The following is a 16,019-nucleotide window of genomic DNA, read 5'->3' as shown; positions in this document are numbered from 1 at the left end:
AACTATTATAAGCTCTGAAGTTTAGTATTAGTCAAGTTTAGATTATCAGTGTTTATAGTAATATTTATCTGTATCAACGGACATTTATAATTTATAAATGTATTCTTAAAAATTCAACGTTGTTTTACTTGATAAACAAATATTTAAAGCAAATATGAAACAATATTTATTTTTTTATTATAAGAAAATATTTCATGTTAGAAGTATTTTGATTATTTATAGTATTATGAGCTTTAAGACAGTTTTGGAAGAAAATTTCAAGTATTACTGTCAAAAATCGGTTTGAGAAATCCAAAAAACTTAACATCCAAGGTATAAAAACCTTTTTTTAAAACCCAGACACAAATTATCACTTTCGTATTATTTTATTTTTTTACAATAAAAGGGATGAAAATACTGCATTTTTTAACTCGAAAAATCAAATCAAATAAACACTGCATAACACTCATACAATCAAACTTCAATTAGAATCAATTAAAAAAAACAATCTCTTGTTTGCAACTAAATTGAGACCAAGTCATTAATAGAAAGTGACTTTAATTCAAGTAAAAAAGAAATCAAAAATTTAATAAATATCTTCATTATATAAATATTTCACAACAAATAATCTCTGTGTTCAAAAGTCGTATTCTTCTATAACAATCTCTTCATCAGGCAATATCTTGATATTTTCATCTGACATGTTAGTATCACCAATTGGGTCGCTCTCTTCCTCTCCAAAACAAAAGTGGTCTTTTTCATCTAACGTCTTTCCTACTTGGCTATTAATATATGAAATTTTACAACAATAAAAGTAAGTAATCATTAAATCAAAAGTAATGAAAAAGATTATCAATAATGGTGAAAATAAAGATTAAAAGATAGAGAAATGATTTTTTTTTCCTTTTTGAAAGATATAGAATAACTTTCAATTAAAAAAAAAAACATCCTTAAACTTATGTTTGTTTCTCATTAAATTTAGAAAACTGAATTGAGAGAATACTACCTAGTATAAAGAAGTCATTAGTAAAATAAAATTTTCAGATAATTCTATATACCTTGCACTTTCGCATTGCTTCAATTTTATATTACAAAATTATTTGCAGTAAGAGTAGGGGTTATTTCCTCAGCATATTTGAAGATTTTCTTAAAGTTAACAGATTTTTTTTTCTAATATTAAAATCAGCAAACACAAAACTATGATGAAAATTTTAATTACTTTTCTTTAATTCATTTAAAGATATTAAATTAAACGAAATTTAAAAATTTAAGAATTTTCTATTTATTTATTTACAGAATTTCTGAAATTTACATAAAATATGACTTTTTATCTAATATACATTTTTTGCTTGATATATGTGCCTAATTTTGGGAAAATGAAGATATAGAAATTTTGAATATAAGAACATGAAGATTGTGCTGCAGATTGACTCAGTAAATTCTGCTGTAAGGTATATAAGTTGCACTGCAATGCCATAATCAAAAATACAAAAGTAATAACCAATCAGAGTTTTCAAATGAAGGAGTACATTGCATAAAACAGATTTCATAAAACAGTTTGCAAGAAAATATTTAAAATTGATTTAAAATGGTTCCTAAAAACAAAATGCAACTTTCTAAACTAGCTAACATGCGGTGAATGAAATTATCACTAAGTTACAAAAGTTAAATTAAAAATAACGTAACTCTAGTGAAAAATATCAGAAAGTCTTTTTTTGAGTAGGGGTGTACGTTGAAATGATAATAATATTTGTTTTCTTGGAAAGGTGTGTCGTTTATGAAAGAGCAAAATCATTGATCTGTCTGGGTTTTTTTAAGAGGTACCTATTTTGTGAAAATTTAGACATAATTAGTGCAAATAAAAAATTATATTTAAAAAATCAACACAAAAATATGGTAAAGGAAGAAAATATTTTCGAAAATTGTCACTACAAATAAAAATCATTTATGACTTATTTCTATATATTTTTCCCTATATATTCAAAAAAAATTTTGGTATTGTAAAATTTTGGGCTAAAAATTTTATCTAAATTACAAAAAGCATAAATCTGTAAAAAATCATTGTCCATAGTAAAATTTCAACTTGAACTTAATAAAAACATGCATTTAACAGTACTAATACTAAAAGTTATTCTAATTATGAGAACATTTTCCTCTGGGTCATACAGAAAAAAGTTTCACAGAGAAAAAAATATTAGAAATGTCAGTTAAAAGAAATTTACAATAGTGTTTATGATAATGTTCGAATTTCGACTTCTTGTAAAGCTGACAGAGGGAGAGCCTCACGTTTAATTTTAAAAAACTCAGAGGGAAAAAAATTCGCTTTGATATGGCGTAAACGACTGATTAGGTTTCCCACATTGACTGAAAAGATAGCTGGCAGGAAAGCTCTTCTTTTCCATAGAACACAGATTTGCATGAGAACTTGCTTTTTTATTTGTGAAACTGCCGTTTTTCCTAAAGTTGAATTTGTGAAGGTACCGCTAAACGGTAGGAAATTTACCTTGGACAGACCCTTGAGCTCAGTATTTATTTAATATCCATAAAAACAATACAGTATAACCCTACAACACAGAATTCAATACAAGTTAGCATTCCAAAATCGTGCAATTCTAAGATGTATTTATTACTTAATTCTATATATTTAAAGAATAATTAATACATTTAGGTATATATTTATAAAATAAAAATAAAAATACCTTGGCAAATATACTAAATTAAAAAATATATGACACTAAAATTTTATACTTTTATTGTAAAATATATAAAATTGTATCTATTATTTGAAATCAAAGTTCTAATTTTTGGTTAAATTAGAACTAATCCATATTGCCTTTATAGACAACTGCATTTAAATCCTTAAAAATATTTTCTCACAGCGCTTCTGTTTTGAGATTAAGCTCTTTTGTTCTCCTATACGGTTTATTTTTATGTTTGTACGGTTACCTACGGTTATGTACGGTTACTTTCTTATGTTTGAATTGTTTAAAAAATGATTTCAAGGAGTAAAAAATAAAAACTAGTTAAATAGCTGCAAAAAACAAAAAAAAATTTAAAAACTATAATTTTCATTTCTCAATCATAAGACCCTTATTTTCTTGAAGAAATCTTAAAATAGTTTTTAATTTTGGAGAAATTGTAATGGTTAGCACCTCTGAAAACAGCACAGGAATATGAGTGTGATGCTATTTTCAACATTTGTTTTGATGCCAGTTGATGGTAAATTCAGAAGGAGTAGGTGTGAACAAATTGCGTAAATATTTTCATAAATAAGCAGACATTCAATTTCAATATGAAGATGAAAGAAAAGCCATGATCTCCAAATAATCTGCTGTTGAAAAATTTAGTGTTAAGAGTTACGATTCTGAGAAGAAAAAGAATGGAACAGTCTTCTTCTCTAACTAAAGATAGTATTATCTCAATATGTTTATCTTTAGCGCAACTTTATATTTCATTTTACAACCGCGTTGAACAGTCAAACCAATTTCAGGTTTACAACCATCAATGCTTAACTATGTTTCCTTGTAAATTTTGAACCCAACCCGGAAGACAAGAAAACTCCTGGATCAAACATTGGGATTAACCAACCCTTGTAACGTTGCACACAATTTTTGCACAAAACTTAATTTATAATCCTAAATAGAGGTACAGTGTTTCAGAAGATCTAATTTTCAATATTTATAAAACATTTTCTTGAGAGTGTAAAGACAAATGTATCTAGTCCATCTAATTGAAAAAAAAAAAACACAAAATTCTTCAAAAAAGACAATCTTTTACAAGGTCTAACATCAAAGCAAATGTACTACATTAGAGAATAAAAAGAAAGATAGTATGCATACAAGTACAAAGTAATAGCAATTGTATGTGGTCACCTTTAAGACAAGTTGGAATATTTTTAGATTTAAAAATATTTAACACATATTTTTTCAAAATATAATTTACAATTTTATTAAAAAATATAACTGATAATTTTAAAACTAAAATCAATAACAATAAAAACCAAATTGAAGAGAATTTAATTGTTTGAAAGAATCAGGGGTGATTTTGAGCCGAAGTCAAAAAACCTGAAAATTTCTTGAGTAAAATCATTAATGACGTGTTTCAAAAAATAAATGTCTTTATAAATTTAAATCATTGATATTTCCCCAACATGAAATTCTAAATAAATTATATACAACATAATTTAAATTAATAATTTTGTAAAGAGATGCCAAGAATAAATTCTAGTTCCTAATATTTCTAAGTAAATTATACAACAATTTTTATGCATAAATGTAATCAATGATTTCTTGAAACTTCTGGGTCTTGGAATTTATGAAATTTTCGGATTGCGGTAAGCAGAATCATCTCTGAAGAATATTGGACTTAATACAGCTTAATTAGTAGATTGCATCAATACAAGGTTTTAAAAACTAAAAAATTAACATAAAATGATAATTAATTACCTAAAAAACTTTTTTATTTTCATATCTCTTAATTCTTTTGTTAGTGTTACATGAGCTAAAATAATAAAAAAAAATTGAAACAAATATTTTAATCTATTTATTATGTTTTTTTTTTTCAAATAGATTATTAAAGTGTTAATACCAGGATTTAAATCTCTTTTTTGCAATTTTGAAAGATAAGGAACTAAGTCAACTTGTAGCTGTCTCATACTAAGAGAAGAGCCTGAAAAGAATAGGCAATGCACTTAATTCATAAGTTGATTAATACCAGGATTTAAATCCCTTTTTTGCAATTTTGAAAGATAAGGAACTAAGTCAACTTGTAGCTGTCTCATACTAAGAGAAGAGCCTGAAAAGAATAGGCAATGCACTTAATTCATAAGTTATAAAAAAATCCAAGTTGAACAATAAAATGTAAATTAAAAAGTTACCAACATTTCATAACCATAAATACCCATAGCTGCCAACATGGATAGGAATAAATAAAGTAGATTTTAAGAAAAAATAAAAATTTTATAACTGTTCCATAATTTTTTAACCGTTTTGGGAAGATTGGGATTTTTATAGTCATCACAATACAAAAACTTTATTACACTAATAAGTTTATTACACTATAAAACTTTATTACACTAATAAATAGTCTGCAATATTTTCCATTTATGATTAATATTAAATGAATTTGAAATGCTTCTTTTTATTATTTTTAACTTCTATTTTAAAAAAGACAAGTAAATCATTATTGATGATAAAAAGATTTTACTATTTAAGTACTGTTTAAGTTAAGAATAAAACAAACTGAAATTTTCAGAAAAAAGAAAAGCTTTAAACTAATTACAATAAGTGAGGCTCGTTCCCTTATGCACTAGCTATACTTATTTAAGTATTCAAGCAAGTGATAAATTGTGTAAAAATTCTATTCCGATTAAGGATATTTTTCAAAAACTTAATCAATTATAGGGAATTTTCTAAAATGTATGAAAACCAGGAGAACAGGGTGTATAGCCAAATCTTTGAATCAAAAATAAGCATTTTTTAAAAACTTTTCAAGCAATTTACAAAAATTTTCAAGCACTTAAAAAATTCATATTCAATCAATGATATTATTGAAAAACAAAAACTTTTTATAAACAGTTTTAGCGTTAAAAAAACAAAAAAGAAACGGGCGTAAATCAAAACAATCAGTACCTTCCCGCATCACCGAGTGAATTCAACTTGACCCTGAACTCAGAATAAAAGTACCCTTACCCCCTATGTCAAAAAAAGTGTTAGAAGTAAAATAAAATAAACAAGAACAAAAATAAATTAAATTAAAAAGAAAAACATTTCATAAGGATCTGATGTCCTCAATCCGAATTGGAGCACTCGGGTTTCGGTTTCAAGTGTGCGCATGCGCAAGTCATAACATGGGTACGACATTAAGTCCGTGTCAATGATTACGTAGCAAACTCCCCATTTTTCGTGAAATGCATGGGATCCACTAGATATCACTGAAGGAAAGAAAAAAAATTATTCGGAAAAAAAGCACTTTTTAAAAACGCCAGCTGAAAAAAGCACCTTTAAAAGCTTTTAAAAACGAAATCCCCAAAAAAGCACCTTTAAGTACTTTTCACAAACGCTACGAACCCTGGAGAATTTTTATTATACCAGTAGACCTGGGGAAAAATGGCAAAATCCAGTAGTCGACTGGTAAATCCAGGAGAGTTGGCAGCTATGAATATCCATTTTAAAAACATCATCATCATCAATGGCTCGACAGCCCAGAGTGGGCCTTGGCCTTCTCAAGAAGTTTAAACGAAGTTCAAGTGAGTTTAAACTTCTGAAAAAGTTTAAAAACATGCAAATTTTGAATATTTTAGGTGGATCTAAGAATCTAGTTAAAAATTTCCGAAGTCTAAAAAAGTTAAAGCTTTCTAGGAAGATCAAAGCTTCCTAATAATGAAAAAAAAAACCTAGAAATATTTTCTCTGAGAATTGTAATCTATAGTAACTGTTAGGTTATTTTAAAAGATTTTGAGCAGAATGAAACTTTTTAGAAAATTATGTTATTTGTGCCCATGCAAATTTTATATCAACTATGGAAGAATTAGTGGCTTTTGGATTTGGCTTTGGTTCCTCTTTGAATTGTGGCATTGTAACATAGTGTCTCTTTTATTATTAGAAAAAATAAAACTATAATTTCTTTCCAAGAAAAAAAAACTATTTTGAGAGAATTTAATGAATATTTACAGTTATATTGTTTTCAAAACTCACAACATAACAGTTTAGACAGCAATGAAGCATTGGCTGTATTATTATTGCAGGAAGCGTTGCCAAATCTTCCAACAATAAATAAGCACCTTTTAAGTACTTTTTAAGAGTTTAAAATATATTTTTAATCACTATATACATTAACAAAATGCAAAATAATTTTCAAATTTTACATGATCATGATAAAATAACCAGTTTCTGACAACGAACTCTTTTCCTGATTATATTAGCTTTTATAAAAAGATCAAGAGTTTTTCCAGTCTGATATCAGGTGGTGGAGAATGAAGTCTAAAATTGAGAATATCTAGCAAAATGCAGCAGAGTTGCACATGAGAGAGCAAGAATGTCAGTGAGCCCAGCTCAGAAGACTTACATGCAGACCCGCAAGTATTTCATCAAACAAGTAAAATGATTGGCACTTTCATACGCTACGGATCGAGGGTACATCGAAATGGAGTGTGGTTTAATGAATTGTGAAAATGTTGAATAGAATAATGTGAAAAACACGCTTCTGCATAATATGCGTCAAAAATCGACAAAGTAAAGAAAAAAAATCTAATTTTTGAAAAGGGAAAATTAAGCAGTCTTTAAAAACACTGAATAAAAAAAGCATCTTAATGGCCATTAAAAAAAGAAAATCGAAGATAAGCACCTTTAAGCACTTTTTAAAAACTCTATGCACCATGTATTAAAACATAGATAACAAAATTCATTTTACAAAACTGCAATTAATCTTCAACTACTCACATAAGTACAGTGAAGTTAAGATATTTTTACTAAGTGGTAATGATGGAAGCAAGTTTATAATTTTGCTTTAAAAAAATAAAAAATAGGAACAAAGTAACTATTAAAATAAAGGCTTACCACTAAAAGCATACTTCAGAGATTTTTGCAACCACCTTTGCTGTAAGATAAAAAAAAATAATAAATAAATAAAATTTTAAAAAAATGAAAGCAGATATAAAATTACAAAACAATAATTTTGGCTCAATCAAAGAATCTTCATATATACCTTAGATAAATTTTCGTAAAATTGAGGTTTGTGCAGTGCTCTCTACCTCCTATTATTCACAGAGGACAAATTGAACATCAGACCTCTAGACGCCAAAGACACCATATAATCATTCATTGTGTCACAGGACTCTGAAACAAATATATATATATATATATATACATAATTTACCCTAGAATAATGGTAGAGACAATTTCAGTTTTTAACTTTTTTTAAAATTTCTCAAGGATTTTAGTTCATGAGATTTTTTTTTATACTTAGCTATAAAGCTTAAGTTTGAGAAACCAACAATAAAACAGTTATGAGGGAAACTCTTTGGTTTGAATTTTCTATATTTAATAAATGGATGTATTCCAAATTACATTGCTACTTATGTGATGACAATATTTGTTCTCAAAATTTACTATTCAAAACCGCATTCCAAGAATTAAACAGTAGGATACCTACTTTAATTTATTTCTTTGCTTCTTCACTTAACATACCAATTTCAGAAGCTGTTTGTAAAACATGGGGCTCAATTATTGACCGTGTAAATAAACAGAGATTAAGATCTAAAGAAGGAAATGAAGAAGATGTTGGAACAAATGACAAGAGAACATTTAATCAAATAAATAGACCACCAGCTGGATACAAAAATAATCAAAAGTTTATAAAAGCAGGCTTAATTGATACGTATGGACCCAATTACGCTGTACATTTTACGAATTTTCACAGTAATAAGATTATGAAAAATTTTGTCACTTCCAAAGTAATTAACAAAGTGAATACAGAAGCCAATTGTTTACCATGCTTTAAATGATTAAAAAAATATTTTATATTATGTATTACTCAACTTTAATATTAATTTTTTCACCTGATTTGTTTCCGTACCTGATGTAACTACTGTAATAAAACGTTAAATCATACTGTTTTAAACTGATACTTTAAATTTTTTTTAAACTGATACTAATCTGATAACTAAATCTAAATTTAATCTTTTTCTCCATTCTTAGCTATTTTTATTCTATCTTTTTACAGGTTCTGGGTAATCTTTATTTATGCTCTAGTAAGCATTTTTGTTTGCAGATCTATACATTTATAATTTTTCTTTATTATAAGATTATACAAATTTAAACTTAAACAAATGTAAACTTATATTATGAAATTAAGAAGAAAAAAAAATACACAGTTTTATTCTATGCATGTATGCCTTTTTATAACCACGAAGAGCATCTATTATTATAAATTCATTACGCATATATTTATAACGATAAAAATATCTTGCAGAAAGATATTGGTTCTAGTTAGGTTTGTCGCAGAAAGCCAGAAAAAATTCTGCCAAAGGGCCCACCCTCAAAATTTCCTCAAATGATAAAAGAAGTTTGAATTTCTATTTTTTTTTCCTTGTAGCAACAGATTTAAAAGCAATTGCTTACTTTATGCCTTTGCGAGGTGTTTATTTATAATTTACTGTGCATAGCTCAGTACATTTCAAAATTAAAAACAATTTGGAGAATGATAAACCAGAAAATATATTTGAATAACTGGAATTTTTTTAACATTTTCTAATAAAATTCAAAATAAAACAAACTTCTAACTTATTTACACATACAACTTGAATTAATCAACAACATAACGAAATTGTAGGTCTTCCTTCGTTACTCATCATTATCATAGTTGGCCAGACAGCTCAATGTGGGCCAATGCCTTCCTCTGAAGATTTCTCCATGAGGACTTCCGATTTATCTTTGATCTCCAATTCTTTTTATTAATTGCAAGAAAATTAGACTCCACCGAGTCAGCCTATCTCAACCGTAGCTTTCCTCGCTTTCTTGCTCCAGTTGGTTTAAAAAGCAGCATCGTTTTTATCGTACTGTCATCACTCATTTGAATCACGTGGGCCATCCAATTTATTTTATGTATTTAATAATACAGTACGGGACCCCCAATCCGGCAGCACTTAATACGATCCATTCCATTTTTTTGCTTTAAGAAATTTTTATTGATAAGAGGAAAAAAAAAAATCAGTTATATTCTCTTTTTATTTGGAATTTTATTCTGTTGAAGCAAGTAACTTTATTTTATCTTTTAAAAATAAAAAAAAGCATGAAAAAAATAAATCAGTGTCAAAGGAAACATCTGTTTCTAAAGCAGTTTAAAATAAAGTGAAAGGGAAAAGTAAAAACACCTGCATTTCCAATGAACAAAATAAAGAAATGGAAGTTGGAAAGAACTGATCAATCAATCTTGACAGCTGTGCAAGTGCTACTGGTTTGTCCCCACATTTCCCTCTCTAATTTGACCATAAATTAGCCACACCCTTTTGACATTAAAAGAACCACTTGGGGTACAAGATGAACTATCCCTTTTGCTGCTTTTTTTATTTGATGTAAATTATACTCTTTTGTTTTCTTATTAGTTATTAACTGGTAATTTGTTTTTTTTAAAAAATCCTATTTAGTTGTTAGCTTGTTTTTTTTTTATTGTTATTAGTTTTTAGCTTGAAACTGGAATGCCGGATTTGAGGTCCTAAACTGTATAGGGTTGTTTATAAATCTTGTATAGTTCAAAGTTATATCTCATTCTCCAGTAATTGTTTTCATTTACAACACCAAGTATACTCCGCAAAATCTTTCTCTCAAATATTGAGAATACTTTTCCTCCAGTTTTGTCATTGTCCAAGCTTCAGAAGCGTATGTCAAGACTGACCGGACAAGAGTTTTGTAGATTAAGAACTTTGCTTTTCTAGAAAGAAACCTAGATTTAATAATTCTTCTCAGCCTTATTTGCCAAATAGAGTCGGTTTTTTATTTTAGGAGTCATTCTGCTGTCAATGGTAATAATTGATCCTAAGTAAATAAAACTCCTTACTGTTTCAAATCCATAAGAATCTATTACAAGATAGGAGAATGGGACTCTGTTTTTTGAGAATAATATATATATTTTTTTCTCTACATTTATAACTAAGCCCATTTATCTTGCAGCCACCTCAAGGGCAAGAAATGCATCTTTCAGGACAGGAAGGGAAGGAGCAATTACATATACATCATCTTTCTTCTTGACCAGTTAAGTGTAAATCAGAGTTTGTTCATTAGAAAACAACAAATTTCCAACACAATCGAGCTACCAGGTCTTGCCCCACTTTTTCCCTTCATTAATTTAATTAAAAATATAAATACTTAAAATTCGCTTTACTGCATTTGTATTTAAATGAGAGGAACTGCCTTTTCAAAATAAAACAAGAAAGCAAAAACTTACTTTATTCTGTTTATTAGTTGCAGTCTGAATCCAGACTTGTACTTCAGAAACTTTTTTTTATGAATTGCAAGCTCTTCCTAAAAAGAAAATAGTTCATCAATAGTTCATTATTTTTTACAAAAACATATTAAATAAAATATGAAATATTAATTTTGAGAAAATCTTTTTAAGTAAAAGAAATTTTTTATTAAGCTTCTTTATTGAAATTTTATTATATCTAGGTAAAAGAAAAAAAAATCAAGCAAATTTTACTACAGCAGAAAACCCATTATCCGGAACGATCGGCACCATCGCTATTCCGAACAACTGATTTTTCCGGTTTTCTAAATCGCTACAAATTGCAGTTTTTTTTATAGTCAAACCCAACTAAAAAAAATAAATTATTATTTAGAAATAATTTTAAAAAGAGGAAAAAACGATAAAGTAATACACATAAGATTAATAAAATAAAAAGGAAAAAAAATAATGAAATAAAAATACATACAGGCTTAATATAAAATGAACAAAGGTAAAATGAAAAAAAAAAGGGGGGGGGGGCAAGGACTCTATCTTCCACATTGTTTTCTTCTACTTCGCCATTATCTGCGTCAGGACTCAAAACCATCCACTCCATTTTTTACTTCATTATTAAAAAATGAAAATGGAAAACTCAGAGCTTTTCTTTTCCCTCCTATGCCTGAGAGAGACAACATTGGAGTATAATTCTGGATGAAAAATAAATTCTTTCGAAAAGGAAAACAAAATTTTTAACTTTGTTATTCTCAAATGAGAAGGGAAAAATCGCGAGCATTTCTTTTCCTTCCTCCTATGAGCTATAAAGACATCATTTGAATATAATTCTGGATGGGGAAAAAAATCTTTCGAAAATTTCTGCAGAAAAAGAAATCTAAAATTTTTTACTTCCCAAAGGAAAAATCTTTCTACAATAAAGTCTGTAATGTTCTGTGACAATATCGCCGTGATTCTGGCAAGCAATTACTATCTAGAAGAGTTTAACTTGGGTTTCAACATTTTGATAAAACATCACAATTTCATTCCTCATTAAGATGAGCGATTTTATTTCTCCTCTACTCCAGTTAAACCAGCAGTTTCCAGTTAAATTAGCAAGCAGACACAAGCTGACATAATAAAAAGAATTTTTGTTCTACCATGTTCTGCCCCCTCCTCACACCACATTCACAATGAATGAATTGAAAAACAGGTGCAGTTCTAACACTTGACCTTTTGAGTCATTATTCCCATTTCTTTGGCTGTCGCTATGCTCAAAGGGGGAATAGCAGAAATGACAGATATTTTTTAAAAAAATAAGAAAAAGTAAGAAATAACAGGAAAAAAAAGAAGGGGTACAGAGATAATAGAAGTTCTGCAGTCCCTGTAGGGCATACTTTAAGAGATTTCCAAGAATCAAAGAAGACAAAAAAAATTATTTATTTTAACTCTGCTGGACAAAGTAATCAACAGAGATATTCTTACTGTGAGAAGCTGGCAGTAATGACTCTCCTTGCTTAAGGGCCAGATGATAAGAAAACAGATGTTCAATAAGACACCCTTTCTCACAGAGCTATGATTGAAAAGAAACACCTATGTAGAAGGGAATGATTGATGTTATTTAGTACAAGACCAGGGGTCTGTCTAGGTTTTTCTGATAGGTACCTATTTTGTGAAAATTTAGACGTAATTTGTGAAAAATTAAAAATTATATTAAAAAATCAACACAAAAATATGGATTTATCGTTTCGTAAGGGATACAAAAATGAAATTTTAAGAAAAAGTATTTTGTGAAACTACAGTTTTTCCTAAAATTGAATTTGTGAAACTACCGTTTTTCCTAAAGTTGAATTTGTGAAGGTACCGCTAAACGGTAGTAAATTCGGCCTGGACAGACCCCTGAAGACTCTCACCTTTCTTGACAGTGTAGGAAACTAATGCTTATTTCTAAAATGATGATAAAGTAAACACCTTTTAAAAAAGACAGAAAAATCTTATGAGGAAATTTTTTTTTTTTTTTTAAATAGTGGGGAAAAGATTATCAAATTTCATTCCGGTTTTTTGGTTTTCTGATTTCCGGATAAGAGTCTCTGTATTGTACTTAGAAAAATAATCGAATATAATTAATCGAAAATAATTAATCGAACAAAGGATTGGTAAAAAGTCAATCTGTAAGAAACAAACAAATAGAAGAAAAAAACTGTCACTGTAGTTACAACAATTATTGATATTCAAATAAATTTGCTATTTCAACAATATATACACTTAGGAAATTTTATTTAACTCTATTTGGATCAAAATTTCAAAACATAAAAAAAAAAACCAAACGATCTTATTTTTCACAAGTACAAATCTCAAAAATTATAAGATATACTTAGGATCAAGAATACAGAGCAGTTTCAGATTTACACTGATAAAAATGTACAAGTACATCTGTGTACTTAAATGTACAAGTACATTTTAATCAGAGTACAATTAATAAGAGGGTAAAAATATACTTGAGGGTGCCCCTTGGTGACTTATGTCTGGCGCCCTTCCTGATAGCGTGGAACACCGTCCGTGGTAACAGGAATGTGGCCAAAACATAATATTTCAATAAAACATTGGAAAATTTCAACAAAGCATCGGCCAAAACTTTATAAAATTACAATGAACCCAACATAAGCAAAACTAATAAACCCAATAAAGTGCATTTTGAATCAAAACAAAAATTAATGGAGTAAGCACGGAAAGAAAAGGAAAAAAACTCCCACAAACAGGACATTTATATCTATTACTATTTAAACCTTCATTTATACACCAGTCAATCACTGCTTTTTTTCCATTGTTATTCAAATCATACAGAAACTTAAGATTTATCTTATTTACTGCAGTCTTTTTTAGGACCAGAAGCAAGATTAACCTTATCCAATGTAGAACTAATGGACCTCTGAAATTACATAAACCATTGAACATTTAAAAATAACTCTAGAATCTAATTTTAAATCAATCAGAATCACGATTGGGTTTCAACATCACCCAGCTTGGCGATCAACCGCAATCACAACTTGGCGAGAATCAAGGGGCACCCTCAAATATAGTCTACCCGTTCCTGAGAAAAGGGAACAGATGAGTTGTACAATATTTAGTCTTACAACAAATTCTTCGACCCATGTCGAGTAATGTTCAGAATTATCATTCCCGCCCTGAAACAAATCTTTGTGTTTGCGCTTCAGGGAAGTAACTTTAGAGACCATAATAAAGTGGAGTCTTAGAATCACAATGAATGAAGTTTTAAAATATCGCTTTTCCTCTATGGTCAAGCAGTTTTGGTGTAATTCAAAACTTCACTTTACAGTGCCCCAAACCGATTTTGGAGTGAAAATATGTTGCAAAATTATGAGCTTGTGGCTTTATTATACTCCATAGAGATTTTTGCGGTAGTACTTTGTAAGCTATAAGTTAATCCTCTGAGACTCCATTAAGTCATCATATAATTGCAAAAGTCTGCAGAAAGTTTGAAAGTTGGGTAGAGCAAAATAAACTATTTTTTAATTTGTATATTTCTTTAGCTATGGGTTATCCTAATATTTTAAAAAAATCAGTTAACTTGTAAACAAGGCGCTGTTCGCACAATCCGCTTTAATTGTATGTTTTGTTAACCATTTAAAATACAATGCTCTTTGTTTTTCTTGCTGAATCCTTTTATTTTATTTTTAGTTGATGGAAACTATTGCATGACTGGTGGATCTGATAAATCAATAAAACTATGGAATCCTTTACTTATGACTTATATGGGACACGGATATGAAGTGTTAGACGTTCAGTCTTCAGCTGATAGTTCACACATAGAATGGACAAAAGCATTTTTTATTGGGACGTTAGTACTGCCCAAATAGTGAGAAAGTTTCGAGGTCATGCTGGTATGTTCTTTTATTAGAGAGTTGGGCAATTTTCTTAATGTTGATTTTATATGTAATTATTGGTGATCTTAATTGTTTTAATATATAGCATTTTTTTTTTCGTAATACATTAGGGAATCTGTTCAAGCCATCTACTGTTAAGCTAAAAAGTATTGATCTTCAAAATTTTAAGAAAAGTAAATAAAAATATGTAGAAGTTTGTCTGAGGTGGCTTAGGGTTATACCCATTAAGTAGGTCCTCTTTTGTGCATTTTTTTTTTCTTTTTATAGTGTCCCACTTTTCATTGCCTGAAAATCTCAAAGGCTTAGCAACTACTTTAGGAAAGTACTACTACAAAGGTCTTTTTTAAATCTACACTCAGTTTTGTGAAACAAGAGTATTTCTAAACTTCTCAAACCAAAAATTTAATCATTAAAAAATAAAGTATATTTAAATAATTAAATCCTGCAAAACTGGTTTTGAAACCATTGTGGGATTAAATTTGCCTAAAAATGTCTTCTGTCTCAAAAAAAATTCTTAGAGAAGTTTTGAACATTTTGTTTTTATTATTTAGATGAAAAAAGTGTTGTAAGGGTCGTCTTGTCCTGCTAGTGTTGCATATTACAATCTTAATTGGCAATTTCTGAATTGTCAGTATCAATAGATACACATTTCAAACAATAGGCTTTCTTTTTTTTTTAATTTTCAACATTTTTATAATGTTTTAATTTCTAACTTTCTTAACATATTAAACTGGTGTTAACACTAAAAGCTATTTCAAATCACTTTAACAATGTTCTAATTTTCTTTTGAGAATCCGAAGCTAATCTACAAATTAAGCTTGTAAAAATAAATTCATCTTAGTTATTTTTTAAACATTTAAAAAATATTATCTATGTTTCTATTTAAAGAAATGCAGATTTCCATTGACTGTAAAATTTTACACTTTTAAATGTACAATTTTTATGAGAAAATTTATTATTTTTTCCACATTTTCTATTCAAACTACAACTATTAATATAAATAATAAAAAATAACTTTTTAAAAGAATTACTTAAAAAAAACAAAAACATTTGGTTTAAACCAGCCAACCCTAGTACAAGCAATGTCAGTTTTTGGTTTATAAAGGTCCTTGCCCAACAACCATATGCAAAGGTGTTGAAAATAAGAAATACGTTTATTAATGATAATAATACTTATAGGATACGATAATATCACAATCATTACTA

The 16,019-nt window shown here is 28.3% G+C and overlaps 1 protein-coding gene and 1 pseudogene across 9 annotated transcripts in view; one reads left to right on the top strand and one right to left on the bottom strand.

Moving 5' to 3' along the window:
• Nucleotides 1-520: 520 nt before the first annotated feature.
• LOC147816891 (uncharacterized) lies at nt 521-14,269 on the bottom strand. 8 transcript variants are annotated; one of them, XM_087152396.1, is made up of 7 exons: nt 14,043-14,246; nt 10,921-10,997; nt 7,684-7,814; nt 7,536-7,575; nt 4,567-4,647; nt 4,425-4,479; nt 521-761 (listed from the first exon to the last, which is right to left on the bottom strand). In XM_087152396.1, the coding sequence occupies exons 5-7, from the start codon at nt 4,631-4,633 to the stop codon at nt 617-619; spliced, it is 267 nt and encodes an 88-aa protein (XP_087008522.1). In that variant the 5' UTR covers nt 4,634-4,647; nt 7,536-7,575; nt 7,684-7,814; nt 10,921-10,997; nt 14,043-14,246; the 3' UTR covers nt 521-616. The 8 variants fall into 8 exon arrangements, 5 of the variants coding, with proteins under 5 accessions (XP_087008522.1, XP_087008521.1, XP_087008525.1 ...); XM_087152395.1 differs by having other exon boundaries at nt 4,567-4,773; nt 14,043-14,245; XR_015429433.1 differs by lacking the exon at nt 4,425-4,479 and having other exon boundaries at nt 4,567-4,773; nt 14,043-14,269.
• LOC147816890 (WD repeat domain-containing protein 83 homolog) overlaps nt 14,256-16,019 on the top strand; it is a 25,227-nt pseudogene continuing 23,463 nt past the window's right edge. Inside the window, exons 1-2 of the transcript XR_015429424.1 lie at nt 14,256-14,535; nt 14,608-14,810. The product of XR_015429424.1 is annotated as a WD repeat domain-containing protein 83 homolog (transcript). The remainder of the gene's footprint in view (nt 14,536-14,607; nt 14,811-16,019) is intronic.

The sequence above is a fragment of the Parasteatoda tepidariorum genome, chromosome 1, assembly GCF_982258835.1.
Source record: "Parasteatoda tepidariorum strain Cologne lab strain chromosome 1, Ptep-v5.0, whole genome shotgun sequence".
In the NCBI taxonomy this organism is placed as follows: Eukaryota; Metazoa; Arthropoda; class Arachnida; order Araneae; family Theridiidae; genus Parasteatoda; species Parasteatoda tepidariorum.
Note: the sequence above shows the minus strand (reverse complement) of the source record. Positions and strands in the feature narration are given on the sequence as shown.